The following is a 26,009-nucleotide window of genomic DNA, read 5'->3' on the forward strand; positions in this document are numbered from 1 at the left end:
TGAAACTGTGATTCAATCTACCATCCATCATGTGGTCAAAGAATAAATCAAAAATTATTTGCTGAGATCATGAGATGCGTTAGGAGACTGTGAGAAAAAAGAGAGAGATATAATTCTCAAGTCGCTTCCTAGTTTCGACAAGCTGTACCATGTCGTGAAAGTCTTGAATAATATTTGTAGTGTGGAAATTGAATAATTATAATCATGGAAAGTTTGAATATTTTATAAGATATATCAAAAAAGGATTGACTCAGGCGTTACTTGGCTTAGGTACTTTTTTTCATCTGACAAGTTCATTCATATAACTCAATTCTCCCACCTTTCTTTTTGGATATGTATTCGTAATCAATTGCATTCAAAATAAAAGTTGATTATTTCGTCAGTTCGGACTTCTATTGTCTAATACAGTGGTCGCCAACCTCTTCAATGTGTTGAGCTACTTTGTTAATTTTGGAATAAACAGCGAGCTACCCACACGGAAGCCACGTAACGCAACGTAAATGAAATAATCCACAGTTAATTCATCATTATATGTATTTATTTTACTATTTAACTGGTAATACATAATACGTAGGTACTAATAATAAACTAATAACAAAATAACTAATATTACTAGTACGTACTTGTTCATAGCTACATTCCTACCTATCAAACGAAGGTGTTTGAAAAATAAACACAAACTTTTATCCAGCCACAACGGCATGTTTTTTAACTGTTTCAGTTTCTCCTTTCTAGCGGCAGAATGTAGTAGGAATGATTTTTCAGAATTAGAATGTACAGTTTTATGATGTCTCTCAATATTTCCTTTTTTAGCAACGGAGACCGAAGTATTACAAAACAAACACACATTTTTATCTTTAACTTCTGTAAAAAAGTATTGTTCTTCCCATTCCGAATGAAAGTGGTATGTCTTCACCTTCTTACAACTGCTTGCCATAATATTATTTTTGTTGTTCTCTACTAACCCAACCGCTGGACGTTGGTTACGCGTTCAGTTTTAAACTAAGCGCAATGTCGCCGCGCCGTGCGTATTTATCCCGTTCAAAGCATTCCAGATCGTTCTCGAACACTAACGCGCTGGTCCGGCTGGTCGGTTCTAGCCGATGGCGTCAGCGGCAGATCGCTCACCGCAACGTTGCCGCTGTTTATGTTTAATATTATGACAATTAGATTTTTTTTGTGGAATTTTCGGAAGCTTCTCTGATTTTTGCAGTTTGTATTTTTTAAATTAAAATAATTGTGAGAGCTACCAGAATTGCCTCCGCGAGCTACCGGTAGCTCGCGATCGACAGGTTGGCGACCACTGGTCTAATATAATATGAATTGATTTGATAACCCTGAAAAAATCGAAAGGATTAGACAATGGAAGTCCGAACTGATGAAATACACCATAAAAGCTGATTCTCAGAACTCAAAGAAATATTTAACCTGTCAAAAAACGTGGAGTTTCCAATTTCACGTTCAACAGAAGATTCAAAGGCTTCAGTCTCAAACAAGGTGCCAGATCATCTTCATGTAAATCTCCATGACATCCGGTGTGTTCAGCTACACTCCTCTTCACTGATAATGGTTCTTTCTGTAGGGCCCAAGGACTCAGACTGGACCCACTCAATAAGATCACACGGTGAAGAAGTTCTGAAAGAGAATTTCAGTTTGTAAGTAATGGTTAAAACGAATATAATGTTTTCGTTGAAATAAGCTTGATTCTTATTTTGATGGAGCTAGTCTCCGACTTTATTCAAATTCACAGTTCTTTCCGATAGAACTCATAGTTTGGAAGAATATCTTGTGGATAAGTAGACTCCGCGAACAAATATATGAAAAAATCTCCAATTTATACAATGTGCGATACCTCTAGTCGTGTCTTAGATATATTCAACCGCCAGGTTATACAAATCAACAAACATTTATTTATATAAATTCAGAAATTATATAATGTAACTACATATTATTTGTGAATGCCACTATTGACCCTATTATGTAATTGGGTTCATCCTGTAGAATAGTGTATGAAATAAATGAATAAAATGAATAAATGAATAAAACTATACACTTTGATATCATATAATAATAATATCGTTTATCATGCATAAAAAAATACATTTATACATAAAAGGAAAATGGTTAGCCAAAGGCTATCGTCCATCCCTCCCAAAAATTATGCAGTGAGTATAAAAAAATTATTAAAAACATACTTAATTACCCGTTCGATTGATGACTTATTTATTTTGTAGAAATTCATGTTGAATATAGAATAAAGAAAATACTTTTGTCTAGTTTCTACTGTGTAACGAATAAATAAACACAGTAGAAACTAGACAAAAGTATTTTCTTTATTCTATATACTTTTTTACTATCATAATAATGATAGAGGAGAGAAAAAAAAAGATCATATAGTTGCTAATAACTCTGATCATGATTTTGGTCAATTTAACAATTTCATTTCACTACCAGACGTTGAATATTATGATTTAAAAGGAGTGAAATTTCATTCAGATAAGAAGGGACTATATAAGAAAAACATCCTTGAAATTTGGAAGAACTGTGCATAGGTAAGTTGAATGAGTTGATTCTCAAATTGACCATATTGTAATGGATCTGAAGCCACGCCACTGGCGGCACTTTATTGTTGAAATCATAAAAAAATGATATATTGTGACTGTTAGCTGTGTGAGTTTTCGAATTTTTGAGTTGTCATAACTTTGTTAATAATTAATATTTTTTCATGAAATTTTGGTCACACCTGTTTAGAGGCACTCTGAATCCAGTGGCGTAGTGATTTTTTCAATAAAAAAATCGCTAATGAAAAATCGACTAAGAAAAAAATATCGTAGTATGCCCTGAAACTTTAATAAACATTTCAATTTTTTTAAATTTTTAGTACTTGACATTTCAAAAAAAGAGAATTAATAAAATCGGTTTACAACTTCAAATTCTAGGGGGGTGTTTCCATTATAAATGGGTCACACTGTGTATAAAAATTGTTGATAAACATTTTTTTTCAATTGATATTTAGGTATGTCTGTTTTTACATTAAACAATGGCAGTTATTAACATAGGATATGAATTTTTTACGTAGTTTGTTTATTAAATTGTTTTAAACAAATAGAGAAATTCAATATTTTTGAAAAATTTTTTCTGCAATTTTATTGTCTAGAGATAATTATGATTTTAATTTTTTTTTTATTTTGATTTTTAATTGTTAAAAATCGATTTTTTTATATTTTGATTATTAAAATAATTAGTTGAGAAATAATTTTGCTCTCAAAAATCATAATTTACACTTTTAAATAGTTTGGCAGAAAAAAATCAGTTATTAATTAATTATTTATTAGTTTAAAAATTTGTTATTAACAAATATTGATCAACGTTTTATTTTTTTCTGAAGCAGAAAATAATTATAAAAACAGCTATATATGAAAGAGTACAAAAAAATATTTTATTTCATCTAGCAAACCACTGTTATAATATTCATGCGGTCATTGTTCACTGTGGTTCTGGCGTTGAATTTGGTCATTATTACGCCTTGGTCAAAGACGAAACGGACTGGTTCAAGTTTGACGATAGTCGTGTCACTAAATATTCTGGAGATATCTTGTATTAATTAGAGCCTTTGGAGACACCCTACATTTTGTTTTATAAAATAGAGTACATTGTTAGTTCAAGATCTTCAGATTACGAGGTGCTGCAGGTTTTTCCGGGTTTTCCTGCAGCTGAAAAAGCAAATGCGCCACTGGAATCAATGAAGTCGCCCCGGAGCGCCAATTAATTTTTATTGTTGTTTTTATTTAATTAAGACGAAATAAAATATTTTTTTGTATTGAAAATTTTTACAATTAAATTCACATAAAAAAGTGCCATAATAAAAATTATATTATAATAAATAAAAATAAAAAATTCATGTTCAACAATTTGTTGTAAACAAATATTGACCAACGTTATCTTTTGTTTCTGAAGCACAAAAAAATTATAAAAACAGCTGTATATAAAAAAGTGCCATAAAAAATTATATTATAATAAAAAAAATAGGCACATTTTTTATCAACAGCTGTTTTAATAATTCTTTATGCTTCATGAAAAAATATAACGTTGGTCAATATTTGGTTATAACAAATCGTTAAACTAATAAACAATTAAATAATGAATGAAAAAAATAATTTTGCCAAAATACTTAAAAGTGTGAATTATTATTTTCAAGAGCAAAATTTGTTTCAAAAAATGTTTCAAGAATATTGAATTTCTCTACCTATTTGTTTAAAACAATTTGATAAACAAATTACGTAAAAATTTATATCCTGTGTTAATAACTGCCATTGTTTGATGTGAAAACAGACATAGCTAAATATCAATTGAGAAAAAAAATTATCAACAATTTTTAGATATTTCATTTTGCAGGATCGTATGAAGTATATATATCAAAAGAGCTCCACGAAGTTCAAAATTCATAGGCCAATTATTTATGCCAACGGAGATTGGGAAAAAATTTGTTGGTAAACACTTTGAAAAATGGTGGTGAAACTTTTTTTCTGCGGGATTTTTTCAAATTTATAAAGTGAAATGCTTTAAAAAATTCCTCCTCTTCAACGAGCTTTTTTCAATATTGCTCAAATATTAATATTTTTCGAGTTATTAACGAAAAACTAAATACCATTTTTTTATCTTATTTTGTTGATAACAATTGCAATTTTTCACCTGCACCAAAATCCTTCAAAAACATTTTTCTAGAGGTGACTCCATATCGAATGAGCTATCGCTCATATTTTTAGGACCTTTATTTCTATTTTTTATGTTTTTGTACTTGCTGATTGAACCATGATTATCAGTCCATGATTCTACGAGTATAAGAATGGTGTTCGCAAATCTTTGCTTAAATTGGCCACGCAACTTTCTGTATCGGTGTTATGAGAAAACAAATATAACTGTATATCATCTGCGTATAGATGTACTTGACAATGTTCTTCGATAGTTTGTTATATTTTAAATTTCAAACAAGTGACTGTTTGTATTTGTTCCAATTTTATATGGTAGTGATTATTTTTATACATTTGTCAAATGTTATTAATTTAATTCAATTTACATTTACATATATATATATATATATATATATATATATATATATATATATATATACACCCTTTGTCAATAAGATGTTATTCTTTGATAACAGAGCATATTATGTTTAGTTTTCTGGTATTTAAACAGTATTTATTCAACACAAATAACCTTGAGAATTTTCGTTTCAAACTAGCTGCTGGTAAAAAAAAACATTATGAAATATGAATAATATTTGTATCGGAGTGTATTTAGTTGTGATTAGTTTCATTTATTTAATTTTTTTGTAAAGGAAGGTATTTTTGGGGTTAAGTGGAAAAGCAACAGCATAACATTCCTTGCTTCCGAATTGAACTTTGCCCTTTATTATCCTCATGAGCACATTATCAAAAATCTAACTATTTTCTAAACATGTTATGGGTAATAATAAAAACTATTATTATCATCATTTTGTCCAGAAAAATGACTTGTTTCATATTATGTAATTCACAAAAAATTACTAGAAATAAACCGTAACCGAAAATTAAACTTTTATTTTCTTTTATACGAACTGTCTATTAGATGAATAGTTGGTGGATTTTGCGAGCCAATGTTTTTTCATACCTTTGGCTACAGGAGATACGGCAACAAAGTTCACAAGTGCTGCACCAGTTCCGTGTCCCACGAGGGTGATTCGTTGAGGATCACCACCAAAAGCTGAGAGATTTTCCCTCAACCAATGTAATCCTGCTATTAGATCCATCAAACCAAAATTTCCCTGAGCACTTCCTTTGCTTCCTGTTTTGAGAAAACCTGCAACAGAGTTTATTCAAATTTCTGACGTATATTTTTCAAAAAAGTTCTCTTAACTTGCATGACCTCTTTATTATTTCGAAATGTGTCATTCAGAGAACAAAAATTTTGAGTTTCAGTTGAAACGTCAAGAAAAGTACTTTGACCACGTCACTGACGAAGACTGCCGCAGTTGCAGTCGAAACATTTGGAGATTATGACCAAAGAAGAGCACGACAAAACCCGGAAACCATCCAAAATGAAAATTTGGATATTCAAGTGACACTTTACCTCCTAGGAGGAGAAATCTGTTACATTTCCATCAGGACAGCAACCTTCTGATATTGAAGAACTTAAAAGACGACACTAATAACTGATAACGATACTAATAACTATCAGAATATCATGTCAGAAAATGGATTTATATCCTACATTAACGTACCGACAAGAGTATGTAGAGAATCAACTTCATTAATGGACCATATTTTTATTAAAAAAAACAACCACATTGATAATGTTGTCAATTGCAAATCAGCAGTTATTCATAGTAACATCACAGACCATTTTTCTACTTTCGTTAAAATAACCATGCCATCCATAAAAATGCAATCTCCTAATAACACAGCTCTACAAAAAAAACATTTTTTGTGTTGCCCTGGATATTTTTGCAAATTTTTATGTTTTCGAGTGCCTAAATCACGAATATATTTATGAAAGTACTGAATGTGCTCTATTTCTTATGATTTTTACGTATCTTGTATTTTTAATAATAATCGGCTTGCTAGTAAAATGAATTTATTTTCTCAGTCATGATTAGGCTTCTGCGCAACTTTTTTGCGCGTACAATCATCACGTGATCCCCACTTCTCGGGCTCCTTGTTCTACAAAACAGCGGAGAACTCAGTTATTTGATAATATTGAAGTACTAACACGCAAATCTGGATAAGTTGTTATATGTTAATATTTTGTTTCAATTGTTGAGTGTCCGTTCTAATATATTTATCTTGTCTTTTTAAACATGAGTTTGTCACAAAGGAAGTGCAAATATAGTAGTGATTCATTCTGTTATATTTGTGGTATTTATATATCAAAAAAACAAAATAGAAATATCACTGACTTTGTTAAGGAAACTTATGCTGAATATTTCGGTTTCAAAATGGACAAATTAGACAAATCATGGGTTCCTAATAAAGTTTGTAAGTCTTGCGTTGACTCTTTGCGGTTGTGGAAAAAAGGAGAACGTTTTGGATTAGACTTTGGTATTCCTATGATCTGGATGCAGCCTAAGAATCATTTCAATGATTGTTACTTTTGCGTAGTAGATACTAAAGGTTTTAATCGAAATCAAACGTGGAGATATCCAGACTTACAGTCTACAAAATGTCCTGTTTTACACAGTGAAAATCTCCCTCGGCCTATTTATGTTCCAAAAGTGATTCGCATGCCCTCAGAAACAATGATGGTGCCAAATTCACAGAAATCGAATCAGTCTACTAGTGGAAGTGAATGGGAGGGTGAAACATCTACGCTAAAGTTGTTTTCTCAAAATGAACTCAGTGATTTAATACGTGATCTATATTTATCAAAACAAGGATCAGAACTGTTAGCTTCAAGATTGAAAGAAAAAATTTTATTGGCACCGACAGTTACAATTACAACATACAGAACGCGAGAAAGTGAGCTATTACAATTTTTTTATGAAAATGAAGGATTGGTATACTGTAATAATATTGCGAAGCTGCTTCTGGACATGGGTTTGAAAGAATACAAACCTACTGAGTGGCGTCTTTTTATTGATAGATGTAAAAGAAGTTTAAAATGCGTCTTACTGCATAATGGAAATGAATTTGCATCAATTCCAATTGCCCATTCTACAAAACTCAAAGGAGAATATGAAAATGTCAAATTAGTTTTAGAAAAAATCAATTACTCGGAGCATCAAGGTATCACAATATTAAAATTTTATAAAAAATAGAATGAAAAAAAAAACACAGTTACTTTTATTATAGAACAAAGTTTGAAAAAAAATAATAATTTGTTTAAAGTATTTTTTTAAATAAACAATTAAAAAAAGAATTAAAAAAAGTTTCTTCAAAACCTTAAAGAACAATAGAATTAAAGATTAAAAAAAAGGGTTCCTTAACTTTAATATTTAAAAAACGCATTTTTTAGCAACAAAGAATTTTTTTTAAGAAACCATTGTTTTTCTAAAAATCATGTTTTTTTTCAATTAACATTATGCAAAAAAAAATTCGAATTGCTTATAAACAATGTATTTGTTCATAATAAATTTATCAACAATAGCTGTAAAAATTTTAAAAAAATATTGTTGATCATTTTTTAGCCATGAGACATTGAAATAATAAAAAATTAGAAAAAAAATATTTTGTAATGTATTTTTTATAAAATTATAATTTTCAATTGTCAATAAAAAAATAGAAAATAACAATTTTTTCATTTTGGCAACGGTAATCTATTTTTTTACCTATTAAGGATAACTTCACCAAAGGAAAAAAATGCCAGGGGTTTAGTTTAATAATTATAGGAATTTTTATATTGACTTTCAATTCAGAAAAAGTTATTAATCAACAAATTTATAATTAACGTTAAAATTGGGATTTTGACTGCGGATTATTGTTCATTGATGTATCCCGATATTACATGAATTTTTCCATTCCTTAATATTCACATTTAATATGTTTAAATATTTTTTTATGTCAGGAGTGACGAAACGCGCGGAAGCCAGACTACCCGCTTTTGGCTCTATTTTCAGGGCTCTATAAAAATTATAAATAATCGAGATACAGTTTCGGGAGTCGGGACTATTTTTACAAAAATTCATTGATCTTTTCAAATCTTTTTTCAAATTTCCAAAATTTTGAAAATTTTCCGAGATATTAAAAAAAAACTAAAGCCCCATTTTTTTTTCACCTAATTGTTTATAACTTTTGTAATTTTTATCGGCGCGTTTTCGGACCTCTCCTCAAACTTTCTAGGCAAAAATACGAATCGAATGACACCTTGGTCGTAATTTTTGGACAGGGCTTAAAAATTTTACAAAAAAAGTACATGTGAACTAGATTAAAATATGACGAGCTAAAATTAATTCTAGAAAAAGAACAGCGGAATGATATTTTATCTTGCAAGTAGACACAGAAATGTTATGATTTTTTATTAAAAATTTGTGAAAAATATTTGAGAAGCAACAAAAACAGATGGAGTAGTATAGAGCCAAAAACTTTCTTTCCCAAAAAAAACAACAAAGACTGTAATAGTGAATAATAATAAAAACCAAAAATTAAAACCATGGATAACGGCAGGTTTGGATAATTCTATCAAAAAAAGAGAGTACCTCAAAAAGAATCTACTAAAAATTTATTGTCACGACCTTGAGCAGCAATATAAAAATTATAGAAATATGGTCAACAAATTAATCAGAACGACTAAAAACCAATATTTCAAAAATAAACTAGATGAAGGCAATGGAGATTGTAAGCAAACATGGAAAATCATAAATGAAATATCCAATACCAAAGCAAATAGAAACCAAATAGAAAACATTACTATTGCTGGAGAAAATGGTATCCCCATAACTGAAAATAAATCAAAAGTTGATTATTTTAATGACTATTTCATAAAAATAGGACTCAACATGGCTAACCAAATTGACAGATGTGATTTACCAAACAATTTTTTAAAAGAACCATCAATTGCTTCCACAATGTTCCTTCAACCCATTGATGAAAATAAGATAATCTTGTCTATAGGTAGACTCAAAAATAATAGTGCACCAGGGTCAGATGGAATCACCTCCAAACTCATCAAAAACATACATATACATATTTTGAAACCGTTTGTCCATTTGATAAATTTATGCTACATAAATGGGAATCTACCCAACCAATGGAAAGAGTCAAGAGTTATACCCGTTTACGAAATAAAAAATTATAGACCAATCTCTGTGATACATAATTTTGCAAAAATTTTTGAACAATCGGTGAAGAATTTGTTAACAAGCACCATGTTATAACCGACAGACTTTTTAGATTCATTCAAAACTCGAATAGTGAAAACGCTGTTTTAGACTTTATGGAACATACAATAAAAATAATGGATGAATCATCAAAATGTTTGGTTGTTTTTCTCGATTTAGCTAAAGCTTTTGACACCGTGTCACATGATGTCTTGTTGGGAAAACTCTTTGGGAATGGAATACGAGGGCAAATTTTGAAATTGATGCAGAATTATTTGTCACGGAGAACACAGAAGGTTAAGATAGGGGAGGAACTCAGCAGTTCAGCAAATATATCTGTTGGTGTACCTCAGGGTACAGTTTTGGGCCCAATTCTGTTCTTGATATACATCAACAGCGTATAACAAATCAGTAGTTTCCGTGGGCACATTATTTGTTATGCAGATGACACAGCGTTGATTTTCAGATGCGAAACCTGAAATGACGTCTACAAAACTGCCGAAAACGAACTTAGAAAAATACTCGTTTGGCTGAATAATAACCTGCTGAGCTTGAACATTAGTGAGACCAACATCATGACATTCTCACTTAGTACTCGTATTTAGTACTCAGTTCGATACCCTAAAAATACACAAGCCACTATGCAATGATAAAACTACATGTAGCTGTTCGTCGATAGATAAAACATCATCGGTTAAGTATTCGGGAGTTATTAACGACCAACACATTAGATGGGACGACCACGTTGCAAATGTCATGAAAAGACTGAGGCTTCTATTGTATAATGAGTTTTATATGCTCAGAGACGGTATAAGACCAGCCCTACTTCAGTGGGGACTGGACACTCTTATGCCACACCTGGTTGGAATATTCAGAGCCTCTCTAGCTCTGAGGTATATTCCCAGTAAGTGGAGAGAGGTAAGAGTAGTATTTATACCCAAACCAGGTAGGATGGACTACACCCTACCAAAAGCATTCCGACCAATTAGTCTCACATCGTTTTTCTTAAAAACCATGGAGGGACTATGTGAGCGGTATATAAGAGATGAAGTACTTGTTAACAACCCACTTCATCCAAATCAGCATGCATATACCCCGGGAAGGTCTACTGATTCGGCCCTTCACCATGTGGTTGGCAGAATCGAGAGATCATTGGATAACAAAGAATCCACCCTAGGTATATTCATAGATATTGAGGGAGCGTTTGGTAGTAGGAGAATGGATACTCCAGATGCTCTCTAGCAGAGCAATAAGTATTAATGTAGAAGACATCACAGTAAAAGGACTGGTAATGAGGGGATGTCCACAGGGAGGGGTCTTATCACCCCTTCTCTGGAACATAGTTCTGGATATCCTAATTAATCACCTTAACAAAAATGGATTCTACACAATTGCATAAGCAGATGACATAGTTGCAGACCGGCAAATTTGTAAACACACTGTGCGATAGAGCGCAGAATGGGCTCAAATTGATAGAAACATGGTGTAAGGAACACTCACTGTCGATCAATCCCAAGAAGACTGAGATGGTCCTTTTCACCAGGAAAAGAAGTTAAGTTTAACGAGCTTAAAACCTCCCGAAATCTTCAAAAGCCAACTCAACTTCTCTGAAGAGGTGAAATACCTTGGTATTATCCTCGACAAGAAGCTAACATGGAACTCTCATCTACAGAGTAGAGCAAAAAGAGCATACGTGGCTTATGAGCAATGTCGGAGGACAGTGGGACGCGCATGGGGTCTTTCACACCGTGTAGTCGCCTGGATCTACACTGCAATAATAAGACCTATGTTAACGTATGAAGCCATTGCATGGGGACCTAAAGTTCCACAAGCAACGGCCATCCAAAAATTATACCAAATACAGCGACTGGCTTGTTTAAACATCACAGGAGCCATGAGAACAACACCAACCGCGGCAATGGAATTAATCACGGGTCTGACCCCTCTGGACCTGTACGTTAAGGAGGTTGTGTTAATGGCCATGGTACGATTGCACACGGCTGGTGTAACGTTAGTTACAAATAAAAGTGGTAAAAAACATAGAAATTTTCATTTCTCTTTTCATAAATAATTTTTGTTTGAATTATGTAAGCATGTACTGTAAAATGACATAATATGTTAATGACTAAATTTCACATATTTGTACTGAAAAATTGAAATAAATTTGATTTGATTCGAATTACAGCAGCATGCCAATCAATTCCTAGTTGAGTTTTCCGTAATGTTGGAGGGGGATTCAAAAACAGACTTCATTTCTGCAAAATGGACGACACTTCGACATTTTGAACAATTTATAGATGAGCATAAATAGATTTTATGTTTGAAATGTCTTTCATGCCAATTAAATTTCATTTTGTAAAAAGACAATAAACAACAAATAAAAAAATAGCGCCACCTACTCTTCTAACCATTTTTATTAAACAGAGTCAATACAATAATGCATCAGTGAAATTCTAAGCACATATGTAAGATTAGAACGCTTTTTCCGGAAACTGCTCATCAAAAAATTAAACTTCAGGGTATCATTGGAAGCAGAATTGAACGGCAATCAAAATAATGTGCCACATGACCTCCTTCCCATTTTAAAATTCTAAGCGTAACATCTACCCCTTCTAGAGGTTGTTCACTATAAAATTGACCTGTTTTTTCGATTCCTCATATTATTTACTGGAAGGAAAATATTAAGGGTGGGAAGTTTTCAAATTGACACCCTGTGTACTTCTCTCACAACCTCATATATGACTCTGATAATAAAAATTGTCTTACCTAGAACTCCCAGCCTGAAATTTATTGTGACTACTATAATTTTTCCTGTTGATGCCAAAATACTCCCGTCATAGATATTACCACTATTCCATTCATAGCTTTCCCCATGAACGAAAACTAAGCAAGGCAGAGGATTAGGTTCTTCACCTCCATTGGCTAAAATAAAACACTTCAGTCACCTACAATATCATACATGAATTATTAATTTGTACACATTCTTCCTCTTGAAGATTATCACTTGGTCATCGAAACACTAGTCGAGGTGTTGAAATAACGGTTTTGTATTGGTAGTAAAATTCATTACTACACCAAAGGTTCCAAACATATTTGTTAATGATAACAATAATGAAAACTAACAAAACACAGTTAACCGATCACAACACAACAAAGTTTTGGTTTCGGGGTTGAAATTAGATGATTTTAATGTATTTCCACGTGTTAAAACCGAAAGTTATAGTATCATTATATTATATATATATATGTATATTGAGTTTTCAACAAATTAAATATTTCATCACCAACAGTTGGTACACATGTTTGTTTACATAACACCCCTCTCATCAGCTGTTCTTAAGTAGTAAACATAACCTATGTGAGTTTGTCAATTGTACGCACGTGGTTGCTATTGAAATTATCGTGTGAAGTTAATTTTTAAATTAATTCAAGTGCTGATCTGAAATGCCTCAAAAGTGTGTGAATTCTGTCGATAGCTTTTGCTATATATGTGGTGAAATAACATTTAAGGCTCAAAAACGTAAAATGACACCTATCGTTAAGACAGCCTATGAACAACATTATTTTGGTGTGAAAGTTGGGGACCAAGATAAATCATGGGCTCCTCATATATGTTGTAATTCTTGTTCCGTCATATTGCGAGAGTGGCTGAAAAATAAAAACCGGCAATGGCTTTTGCAGTACCTATGGTTTGGCGTGAGCCTACCAATCATACAAACGACTGTTATTTCTGCTTAACTCCTCCCATTAAGCAAGGTTTATCTATGAAGAAAAGAGGAACGGTTAAATACCCTAATCTCCCATCTGCTCTTCGGCCTGTACCACACTCAGACAATTTGCCAGAGGAAGGTGATGAAGACTGTTTAGAAGGAGCAACCCATCCTTCTACATCCTATGACCCTGATTTTGAGGTAAGCGATAGGTCTAGTGATCCACACAGAATTAGTCAAGCAGAGTTGAGTGACCTTATAAGAAATCTTCGCTTGTCTAAGGAAAAGGCTGAGCTGTTAGGGTCAAGACTACAACAGTGGAATCTTCTAAAACATGATGTGAAAATATCTCAGTACAGACAGCGTCAAAAAGATTTGCTTCCTTTTTTTGAGAAAAAAGAAAACCTCGTAGTTTGTTCTGATGTTATTGGTTTGATGGACTGCTTGAATTTGGATCACACTCCATCTGAATGGAGACTGTTTATAGACTCTTCAAAACTAAGCTTAAAAGCTGTACTTCTGCATAATGGAAATCAGCTACCTTCTATTCCTATAGGCCATGCAGTTCACATGAAGGAAACGTATATAAATATGAATACACTTCTCCAATCAATCGAATATGAACAACACAAGTGGCACATCTGTGGTGATCTGAAAGTCATTGCTATACTCCTAGGAATGCATTTAGGGTTCACCAAGTACTGTTGTTTTTTGTGTCTGTGGGACAGTCGGGATAGAAAATCTCACTATAAAAAAATGAACTGGCCTGCACGAGACCTAAACCCTAATGAGAAAAATGTAGTTTACGAGCCTCTTGTAGATCCTAAGGATGTTCTCCTTCCCCCATTACATATTAAGTTGGGACTAATGAAAAACTTTGTGAAGGCCATGGACCAGGAAGGACAAGCTTTTAAGTACTTGAGAGCAAAGTTTCCCAGGTTGAGTGATGCTAAAGTCAAGGAAGGCATCTTTATTGGGCCTCAAATCCGTGAAATCGTAAATGATCCTGCTTTTGACATGATTTTAACAGGAAATGAAAAAAGAGCCTGGGAAGCCTTTAAGGGGGTTGTACATGGGTTTTTAGGTAACAAAAGAGATAATAACTGCACAGCATTGGTTAAAGAGCTTCTTCAAGCTTACCACCAACTTGGATGCAACATGTCCTTAAAAATTCATTTTCTTCACTCTCATCTTAATTTCTTCCCACAAAACTGTGGAGCTGTGAGTGACGAACATGGAGAAAGATTCCATCAAGACATTGCCTTAATGGAACAGAGATATCAGGGCCGTTGGAATGAAGCAATGCTTGCAGATTACTGCTGGTCTGTGTGTAGGGATGCTCCAGAAGTGTTTTATAAAAGACAAGCTAAACGACAGCGATCTTACAATGAATCGGATGGACTTAATTGAAATTTGGTGGTACAAACTTCTTTTATTTGTCAAAACACTAAGAATAATGTTTTTTTTAATAATTTTGTACTTAAAATATTCTAAAAGAAACATAACAATATTATTTTATGTACTTTCACTTTTCACGTATAGTATAACTACTCTTTAAGATTAAGTACTGTGTATCTCAAAAACCAGAGCTAATAAAAATTTTTCATTGTTATTTTCGTTTTTATCACCCCAAAATTAGTAGAAATTGACTAATTTAGTGTAGAAAACATTCAAAAAATATTTTTTTGTTGTGTTGTGAATCATTTACAGTAGATGAATGAAAGACATGAATGAAGTTAATCCTCTGGTTATGCTTTGGATTTTGGAGAACACACATTTTTTTCATAATTGATATGGAAATAAAATGGCACGATAGCAAACTGAAAGAGTCTAACAAAATGGAAACGGTTGTCAAATCATGAACCAATCCACTATAATTTACGCGAATGACAGGAAAATAAGTACCTAGAGAAGTTTCATATTGAACGGTTTCATTGAAAGAGATGATGAAGATGTAGATAATGCATTAAAAGCTAAAAAATAATTCGGGGGGTCCTAGGTAGCAGTTATCACACCACTCTCCTCAGCAATATACGGTATTTATTTATCCAACGGCGAAGCCAATTTACAAAAACATATTTAATAGAGTGTGGGGAACTGAAAAATATTTTTGAATGCTCATGTCTACATAACAATTTACAATTTTACAAAGCAAAGTGTGAAATACAAAATATTAATGAATCCTTATGTCTAGTGACTACATTCCTAAAATATGAAAAAATTCTGGTACTTACAAGAAAAAAGATGTAACGAATCTGGTACTTACAAAGCAAATGGTAAGGTAAATAAAAGCTTCGAAAACGGTATAGCCTTTTCAATTGATTTTTAAAGATCTGAAGTGACATTTAACAGATATAAGTTATTATGATATTGATTTCCCGGCCACAGGATTTCTCGTATCTTTTTGTTTGATATGAAAAGTTACTAGTTGAAGTAGTTCTGATCAGTTTATCTCACTATTTATTGATTTGAAGAGAAAACTCAAGTTCATTGAAATTCTCCTACCTTCCAATTTCGTTGAATACCAAAGTTTAAAGCACAATTCCTTAATAATTCCCTTTGAACATTCTCAATCAAATCGATATTTACATCATACTATGGGTCCCATATAACCGAACAATATTCAAGAATGGAAGCACAATATAAAATCTTCTTTGTTTTAATTGAAAAGCCAGTAGAAATTTTCAAAAGAAAATCCAGTATCTTGAGACTTTTTGCCCCAATTTCTAATACTTAAAGATTAAAATTAATTTTAAAATTAAATTTAACTCCTAGATCGCGAATAAATGTTTCTTTTTCAAGAGCTATATTATTCAATGTATATTCAAAGAATATTGGATTTCTAATTTTAGCGAATGTACTGATTTGATACTTATCAATGTTCACCTCTAACAAATTATTTCTACACCACATGGAAAAGGTGAGATAAAAGGTATAAATAATTGGCCTATAAATTTTAAACTTCGTGGTGTCCTTTTGATATATATATATATATATATATATATATATATATATATATATATATATATATATATATATATTTCATGCGATAGAAGTTCATAAAAATTTATCAATTTGTTAATTATGATTTCTTATAACTATTGCAAAATGAAATATCTAAAAATTGTTGATGAAATTTTTTTTTCAATTGATATTTAGCTATGTCTGTTTTCACATCAAACAATGGCAGTTATTAACATAGGATATGAACTTTTTACGTAATTTGTTTATTAAATTGTTTTAAACAAATAGAGAAATTCAATATTTTTGAAAAAATTTTTTGCTATTTTGTTGTTTAAAGATAATATCATGATTAAAAAAAAGGTTTTTCTCACTTTCAATTTTCAATTGTTTAAAATCGATTTTTTTATATTTCGATTGTTTAAATGATTAGTTAAGAAATTATTCTGCTTTTAAAAATCATAATTTACACTTCTAAATAGTTTTGCAAAAAAAAGTTTTTATTTATCATTCAATTGTTTATTAGTTTAACAATTTGTTATAGACAAATATTGATCAACGTTATATTTTTTTTTCTGAAGCAAAAAAAATTATAAAAACAGCTATATATGAAAAAGTGCCATAAAACTTCGTTTACCTGACTCCTTATACCTGATATATAATAAAAAAAAATTTAAAGCCATAAAATTACGTTTACCTGACTCCTTATAGCTGATATATAATGAATAAACAAAAATGTTCAAGGCACTTTTCCATATATAGCTGTTTTTATAATTTATTTCTGCTTCAGAAGAAAATATAACGTTGGTCAATATTTGTTTATAACAAATTGTTAAACTAATAAACAACTGAATAATAAATTTAAAAATTTTTTTTGCCAAACTATTCAAAAGTGTAAAATATGATTTTTGAAAGCAGAATTATCGCGCGGAACCCTATTTTCAACGTCGAATTAAAATTATAAATAATGGAGATGAAGTTTCGGGAGTCGCGACTTTTTTATCGGAAATTTCCTCCTCTTCAACGAGCTTCTTTCGAAATTGCTTGAATATTAATATTTTTTGAGTTACTAACGAAAAACTAAATACCTTTTTTTTACTCTTATTTTGTTAATAACAATTGCAATATTTCACCTGCCCCAAAATCCTTCGAAAACATTTTTCTAGAGGTGATTCCGAATCGAATGAGCTATCGCTCATATTTTTAGGACTTTTACATCTATTTTTCATGTTTTTGAACTTGTTTATTAGACTATATAAGGAAAAATTGCATGATGTCGCTCCTAGGGTCAAAATACTCCAGAGGTAAAATAGCTCCCCAATCGGATCTTCGGGTGGGGGCTGACTCGAGGGCATCATCCTGCAGGAGTTATTCTTCCTAACATCAGTCAACAGGGAAATAGCATGGTAATTGCAGTTGCTGAGAGGCCCACTAGCAACTTCAAAATCGATTTCTGCAACATCAGAGGACTCAACTCAAATATAACCTCAGTGCACCAATATCTGCAATCAAAAAGTCCTCATATTCTTGCACTCGCAGAAACCAAAGTCAGTGCTTCAACAAACCCCGTCAATTTTCTATATCCCGGCTACGATTTCCATTCCTGATTCAGACGTAACTTTGGAACATCTTTTTTCATCAGAAGCGATTTCTCCTGTCAACGAGCGGAAATGCTGGTACCCCGAAACTTTGATGTTATGTGGTTCAAAATGATATCACAGAAGATCACCAAATTCATACGCTGCGTTCATCGATCACCTGGCGATACACAATATAGAGCACTACTACTACTACTTGCAAACACCATCGACGTTCGGCAAATCAATCATCCTAGTGCCGAAATTTCCATATTCGGTGCCTTCAATGTGCACAATATCGACTGGCTCAAATTTTGTGATAGGAATAGGAATCAGATGATATCCACATACGAAGGGATGAGCCGAATCCTCACTTCCGCACTGCTTGCAGACTGCTACTTCAAACACTGCAATGCACTACGGAATTGAAGACACTTACTCATATATTATGCTGGAGCATCTCCACAAGTTGGCGACAATTCATAGAAGGTATTCAATCTGCACGAACAGCAATATTTTCCGTTTGGAATCCATATAGTTCAATTCAGTTCACGAGTTTTTGACGTTGAAGTTACAAAAACGGTATCTATACAGGGTGTAACTGAATTAGTGTAAAATATTCAAGGGGGTGATTCCTCATCGACAGAAAGATAGGATCTTTCATGTAAAAAAACTTCATTGGAGCATCTCTTGTTAAGATACAGCCCCTTAAAGGGGGTACATAAAATTTATATAACAATTTTTTTCACGAGCACTAAAAAAGTTACAATATTGAAATTGACCTGACGTTTTGTACTACCAAAAAGACACTTAGCCAGAAATTTATTTGGTTTACCCCATGGTTGTAAGGGGTGGAAAACGCAACCCCTAAAATTTATTTCCAGTGTAACTTTTTGTCTTATTATTTATTCACCGTTCAAAAATCCATTTCCGATAGCCTGTTTCATTCTGAAAAAAAAATGTCTCGTGGCTTTTTTGCCCAAAATAAACCAGTTTGCAGCAAAAAATTATTTTATGAACCACTGCAGAGATACATCGTCATTAATACGAAAATACGAAACTAATCTATCTAATAGGTCGCTATTAGCGATAGTGACAATTAAATTGGTATCACGCTGTCAGTTTGTGAATTTTCGAAATTGAATTAATACTGATTGTGGGTTGTTGTTCTGTTCTTAATTTGTTGCTTTAATAATTCACTTGTTATTGAGGAAATGGCTGATATGCATTACGTTTACGGTCTGTCGCAGGGGAATGGGTTAGAAGCTTCTAGAAGATATTCTGAAATGTATTCTTAACGGCAGCATCCTTCATTTGCTTTCATTTGCTCGACTTCATCCTACTACCTACTAACAACCTACTACCAGTACTAGAAAGATTGCTTTCCAGCTAAATGTTGATCATATGATGGTATTTCGAATTTTAAAGGAACAACTCTCATACCCTTACTATCTGCAACGAGTACAGGTACTGTTACTTCGAGACTTTCCGAAACGTCTTGAATTTTGTAATTGGATGCTGGAAATGATTAGAAGAAATTGTGACTTTCTGAAAACGATAGAATTCACAGACGAATGCAGTTTTTTTCGAAACAAGATTATTAATTTTCATAATTACCACATATGGGCTGGTAAAAACCCCTCACGCTATTGTCGAAACTAACCATCAAGAACATTTTTCTCTTAAAGTGTGGCTCGGAATTATTGGGGATGGTTTAATTGAGCGTCATTTTCTACCTCCTCGATTAAATGGTGAAGTATACGTTCAATTTTCAAGAAAAAAAGAAAGAAAAGTGCATCCAGTATTGCTGGAGGAAGTTCCTCTGAAACATAAACATATGCAAATCGGTGGATAGGTCGAGGAGGATCACAGAAGTGGCCCGCTCGATCCCCGGATCTCAATCCTCTCGATTCCTCTATTTGGGGCCATTTACAGCATTTGGTTTATCGTACTCCTGTTCGCGATGTAGAGGGCTTAAGAAACCGCATCATCGATGCGTGCAGGGTAATCAGAGAGATTCCAAGAATATTTGAGCGAATACGTGGCTCAATGCGCCGACATCTAGACGCATGCGTAATGTCTGAAGGTAGACATATTGAACATTTACTATGATTTCTACATGTTGTGTGTTTTGTTATTAATAAATTAGTTTTGTTTATTATCATTCAATCGGTCAACAAAAAATCCAGTTCGCATTTATGACGATGTATCTCTGTAGTTGTTCGTAAAATAATTTTTTGCTGCGAACTGGTTTGTTTTGGGTAAAAAAACCCAAGGTACATTTGTTGTTTAGAATGAAACAGGCTATCGGAAATAAATTTTTAAATGGCAAACAAATGATAAGACAAAAAAGTTACATTGGAAATAAATTTTAGGGGTTGCGTTTTCCACCACTTACAACCATGGGATAAACCAAATAAATTACTAGTCTGTTTCACATGTACTCGATTTAGCTCTTTTTGGTGACATTTTTCAGCCCTGTCCAAAAATTACGACCAAGGTGTCATTCGATTCGTATTTTTGCCTAGAAAGTTTAAGGAAAGATCCGAAAACGCGCCGATAAAAATTACAAAAGTTATAAACAATTAAGTGAAAAAATGGGGCTTTAGTTTTTTCCTAATATCTCGGAAAATTTTAAAAATTTTGGAAATTTGAAAATAGATTTGAAAAGATCAATGAATCTGCGTAAAAAAAGTCCCTACTCCCGAAACTGTATCCGGATTATTTATAATTTTTACAGAGCCCTGAGAATAGAGCCAAAAGCGGGTAGTCTGGCTTCCGCGCGCCTTCCGTCACTCTGACATAAAAACAAAAAAAAATATTTAAACATATTAAATGTAAATATTAAGGAATGAAAAAATTCATGTAATGTTGGGATACATCAATAAAAAATTTGAAAAAAATATCATCAATTAGTTTTTAGCCATGAGACTTCGAAATAATAAAAAAATTGAAAAAAAAAATTTGTAATGTATTCTTTATAAAATTATAATTTTCAATTGTCAATAAAAAAAAAGAAAATAACAATTTTTGTATTTTGGCAACGATAATCTATTTTTTTTGCATATCAAGGATAACTTGATATGCAAAAAAACTCCAAAGGAAAAAAATGCCAGGGTTTTAGTTTAATAATTATAGAGATTTTTATATCAACTTTCAATTCAGAAAAAGTTATTAATTAACAAATTTATAATTAACGTTAAAATTGGGATAAAAATTTTTTGCCTGCGGATTATTGTTTATTGATGTATCCCAACATTACATGAATTTTTTCATTCCTTAATATTTACATTTAATATGTTTAAATATTTTTTTTTGTTTTTATGTCAGAGTGACAAAAGTCGGGTGGAAGTCAGACTACCCGCTTTTGGCTCTATTTTCAGGGCTCTGTAAAAATTATAAATAATCGGGATACAGTTTCGGGAGTAGGGACTTTTTTTACGCAAATTCATTGATCTTTTCAAAACTATTTTCAAATTTCCAAAATTTTGAATATTTTCCGAGATATTAAGAAAAAACTAAAGACCCATTTTTTTTCACTTAATTGTTTATAACTTTTGTTTCGGCGCTTTTTCGGACCTTTCCTCAAACTTTTCAGGCAAAAATACGAATCGAATGACACCTTGGTCGTAATTTTTGGACAGAGCTGAAAAATGTTACAAAAAAAAGTACATGTGAACTAGACTATACTGGCTTTTTGGTAGTACAAAACGTCAGGTCAATTTCAATATCGTAACTTTTTCAGTGCTTGTGAAAATAATTGTTATACAAATTTTATGTACCCCCTTTAAGGAGCTGTATCTTGACAAGGAATGCTCCAGATGAGGAATCACCTCCTTGAATGTTTCAACCTTTCTGGTTGAACTTTGCTACAGTTATTTAGAACTGAAGGATCTTCTTCTATCGCATCAAGTATAGCTTCTTCTACTTCAGGCGATGTTACAGTTTCTGGTCTTTCACTACCTGCATTTTCATTAGAACTCCCAGTTTAACATAATCTTGCATGTAGCATTCTAAATGCTTCATCACATGGAATTACTCTGTTGAGATATATGTCATGTTTAATTCTGTGACGAGTCAACCATATTCTCAACCATATTCTCGAAAAATAAAATACTAACTTTTATTTCCTCAAAGATTCGAATAATGACATGATCAGAATAAGAAGAAATTGAATTCTCAACACTTTTAATTACTACGATGATGTAGTTGACTTTGCTTCATGTTGTACTGTTACAGTTTTGTTACAGTACAAGTTACAGTTTTGACCACAGAATAGTAAACAATTATTCTGTGCTTTGACCCTGTCTATGGCTTTGGTTGTTCGATATTTGAATTATTATTCATTTTCTAGAAATATTTTCTTTATCACTGGTCAAAGACGAAACGGACTGGTTTATGTTTGACGATAATCGTGTCACCAAGTGTTCTGGCAATGTCCTTCTTTAAAATTCAACACCCTGTACCTCAGAAACGAAGTAACTCCGGACAAATGTTCATAGGAACGTTTTTTTTTTAAAACGACCTGACAAATCATCGTCTGAAGTTTCGTGCCTTGCTTAGGAAACGCCCTGTATACTGTACGGAAATGAAAAAATGAATGTGAAAAAAATGAATAGTGAATATTTCCGTGACTCACCAGTTCTTGGCACATAAAGGTTGAGGTAGAGACAGTCTTCACTTTGATTGGCAAGGAGAGGCAAAATCTTCTCCAAATAAAGCAACCGATTTTTAGGGAACTCCAATAATGCTTCTGATCGGTTACTGATATCGGGTAAATTTTGTGGGCAAACGTCACTGAAACGATCTGCAAGGCGGGTAGTCTTCCATATTGAAGGTGTTACTGGAGGCATATATCTGGAAAAAATGAAAAAAATTTACTGAAGTGGAAAAATAGTAACAAATTTTTTATACAACTGTCATTAAAAGCGACATTTTCAATGGTTATCAAAAGTATTAAAAGATGATGTTCACCAAGTAGCGTGTTGAAAATATTTTATTATTTTCGACCAAATGGCAATAAACAAAACATAATTATTCAATTCTCAAGGAAGTTTAATTATGAACAGTAGATATAGATACAATTAAATAGTTTTTTCCAAATTTTGTTAACGTAAATATTCCTATTAAGTCTTCAGTTGCTGATAAAGTCCAAAAATTCGCCAAAGAAAAATGGCTTGATTTAGAAATCGATCATCTATACCAGGGGTCTCCAAACTACGGCCCGCGGACCAAATCCGGCCCGCCAGTGTCATCAATCCGGCCCGCGACAGCCAATGATTTACTGTCATCAATCTGGCCCGCGACAGCCAATGATTACCTGATTGTTGTTACTATTGCTGAGATAAGTTGAAGAAGAAAACACGGAATGATAATCACTCGGTTTTATTTACTTGCAAGGTAAAACTTAACGACAGAAATGATGACGAAGAAAACTTAACTCAAGTATCTGAGTTTTAAAATATTAATAACTAAAAAATAATTGAAATGAATCACAGTAACACAAAAACACTGATGAGATTTATGTAATTGTGATTTTCCATCGACAATACTTTGTAGTTGTGGATCAATTTTACTTGTACCAATTATCAAAAGAGATTTAAGATGCTCATCGGTTAATTGAGATCTGTAAACATTATTTGTGTACTTCATCTTGGAAAACGTTTTCTCACACAAGTAAGTAGTACCAAAAACAGAAAACAACCCATGAGCAAATTTATGCAAATTATCAAATTGTTCCAGTGGTAGACTCTTATAAAATTCCAACAAAAATGAATTTTGATATTCGTTCTTAAGCATATCACTGCACCGTAAATCAATAATTTCCATTTGGACTTCCGGAGCCAGGGTTTCAATGTCAGAATCAAAAGGATTTTGAAAAAGTTTAATTTCATTCGCAATGACATCAAAATCTGAAAAACGAGTATCAAAATTTATCTTCAAAGCACTCAAAGTTTCGATTGCAAAGTTGAGGGAAATTCAGTCTCTGTAGTGTGGCTGAATATTTCACATGTTTCAAAATGTGTGAAATATTTTTCACGTAATTGCGATTGAAATAGTATTATTTTCTGCCCGAAGGATTCAATATTGGTGTATAAATCAGGGAGAAGCTGATTTTCTCCTTGCAATCTCCAATTCAGTTCGTTCATATGATTTGTCAAATCGACATAGAAGGCTAACTTCTACATCCATTCACTATTTTCTAAATCGGCAAAAGGGCGCTGCTTCTCATTTAAAAAAATCTCGATCTCTGCTCGAAGTTCAAAAAAGCGCTTGAGGACTTTTCCGCAACTAAGCCAGCGTACCGCAGTATGATATGGTAAATCATTTTCTCCAATCTGTTGAATAAACTCGCGGAATTGTCGATGATTCAGCCCAGTGGATCTGATGAAGTTAACAACTGATATGACTGGTTTTAGAACTTCAGACATATCCAAACATTTTCCGCACAAGGACTGTTGATGAAAGATACAATGTAAGACTAATGGTTTTGAACCACCATCATTTTCTACAGCCTTTGACACAAGTGCAACCACTCCTTTATTTTTACCATACATATTTTTGCCTCCATCAGTTGTTATAGATTTCAAATTTCTCCACCGAAGGTTCTTATTATTAATGGCATTTTCAACTCCCTTGAAAATATCTGCCCCAGTTGTCGTGCCGTGAATACTATCAATATCAAGAAGTTCTTCATACACTTCATAGCTTTTATCTACTCCGCGAATAAAAATCGACACCTGAGCAGTATCTGACACATCCGTTGACTCATCCAATGCTAGAGAAAACCACTCATGATGTCCATTTTTGTCAGACAGTTGAGATGATATATTTTCTGCGATGTCTTGCAACCTCCGAGCCACGGTGTTTGCTGACAAACTGACACTTTTAAATGAATTTACCTTTTCGGGGCATATTTCGTCGGCTACTGCAATCAAGCATTCTTTTATCATTTCTCCATCGGTGAATGGTTTGCCACGTTTTCCGATTCCAAGAGCCACACGAAAGCTGGCGCGAGTTGCAGACTCTTGTTCAGTATTCGCTTTGGTAAACAAAGATTGCTGCGATTTGAGTCCGCGTTTCAAAGCTTCAAATTTTTCCTTCCGCAAACTTCCTGTATACTTGGAGTAACTTTGAAGATGTTTCGATTCATAGTGTCGTTTAATGTTATAGTCTTTGAGAGCAGCTATGGTCTCATTATGAATTAAACATATCGCCTTATTACTGGACTCAATTACAAAATACTGAAAGTTCCATTTTTCTTGGAACGTTCTGCATTCTCTGTCGATTTTTCTCTTCTTTTCCATACTAACAAATCACACATAAAAACAATAAGTCAAATAAAAATACTTTTATTGACGAGTGTTACTTTATTTCACAATAGACAGTTTCGCTTCCTTCGCCTTTCCTACGCAGACTAACTCGCAGTTGCGCCGCTAGCCTTTGTATATGCAATTATTACTGCCATCTCGAGGTGATCGGAATACACTAGCTAGAACCAGAACTTTCTCGAATCAACGCGGTAATTCCAAATATTTAATTACGCCTAATGCCATCTAGCGGGTAGCTGAAAAAGATAGTACATAGTACCACTACTCGCCAGTAGATGTCGTTAAGTGTCACAATACACAATAATTGAAATGCAAAAAAGCATAAGTTTGCTTAGGTCACGCACTTTGCGACTATCCTAGTCTAGAAATATAGTTAAGGGCAGAAATTGGCCCTTGTAACTAACTGAAAAAATCATTATGGCCCGAAGGCTTCAAAGTTTGGAGACCCCTGTGTTAGAGTATGAAATAATTGTAATTCAGAAGGAACTTTTAGCTTACGCTTGAAGAAGCTATTGTATAGCGAAACACGTGTCGCGGTTTTTGTAAAACCCTTTATAGTGATAATCATACAATAAACTGTATTGAATAGTTTTTTTTATAGATATCCCATTTGTAAAAAAGGTTTTTCACACCA

At 32.8% G+C, this 26,009-nt stretch overlaps 1 protein-coding gene across 2 annotated transcripts in view; it reads right to left on the reverse strand.

The window, feature by feature from the left end:
- The window catches only part of LOC111516680 (neuroligin-4, X-linked), a 108,450-nt gene that overhangs the window by 41,902 nt on the left and 40,539 nt on the right, over nt 1-26,009 (reverse strand). For both annotated transcript variants that reach the window (XM_074176630.1, XM_074176629.1), the window contains exons 3-6: nt 22,684-22,901; nt 12,563-12,718; nt 5,656-5,844; nt 1,429-1,635 (exon numbers count right to left, since the gene is read on the reverse strand). In XM_074176630.1, the coding sequence (XP_074032731.1) occupies nt 1,429-1,635; nt 5,656-5,844; nt 12,563-12,718; nt 22,684-22,901 (770 nt within the window). The remainder of the gene's footprint in view (nt 1-1,428; nt 1,636-5,655; nt 5,845-12,562; nt 12,719-22,683; nt 22,902-26,009) is intronic.

The sequence above is a fragment of the Leptinotarsa decemlineata genome, unplaced genomic scaffold, assembly GCF_025532065.1.
Source record: "Leptinotarsa decemlineata unplaced genomic scaffold, Ldec_3_MD MMD2_tig00001973_RagTag_RagTag, whole genome shotgun sequence".
NCBI lineage: Eukaryota > Metazoa > Arthropoda > Insecta > Coleoptera > Chrysomelidae > Leptinotarsa > Leptinotarsa decemlineata.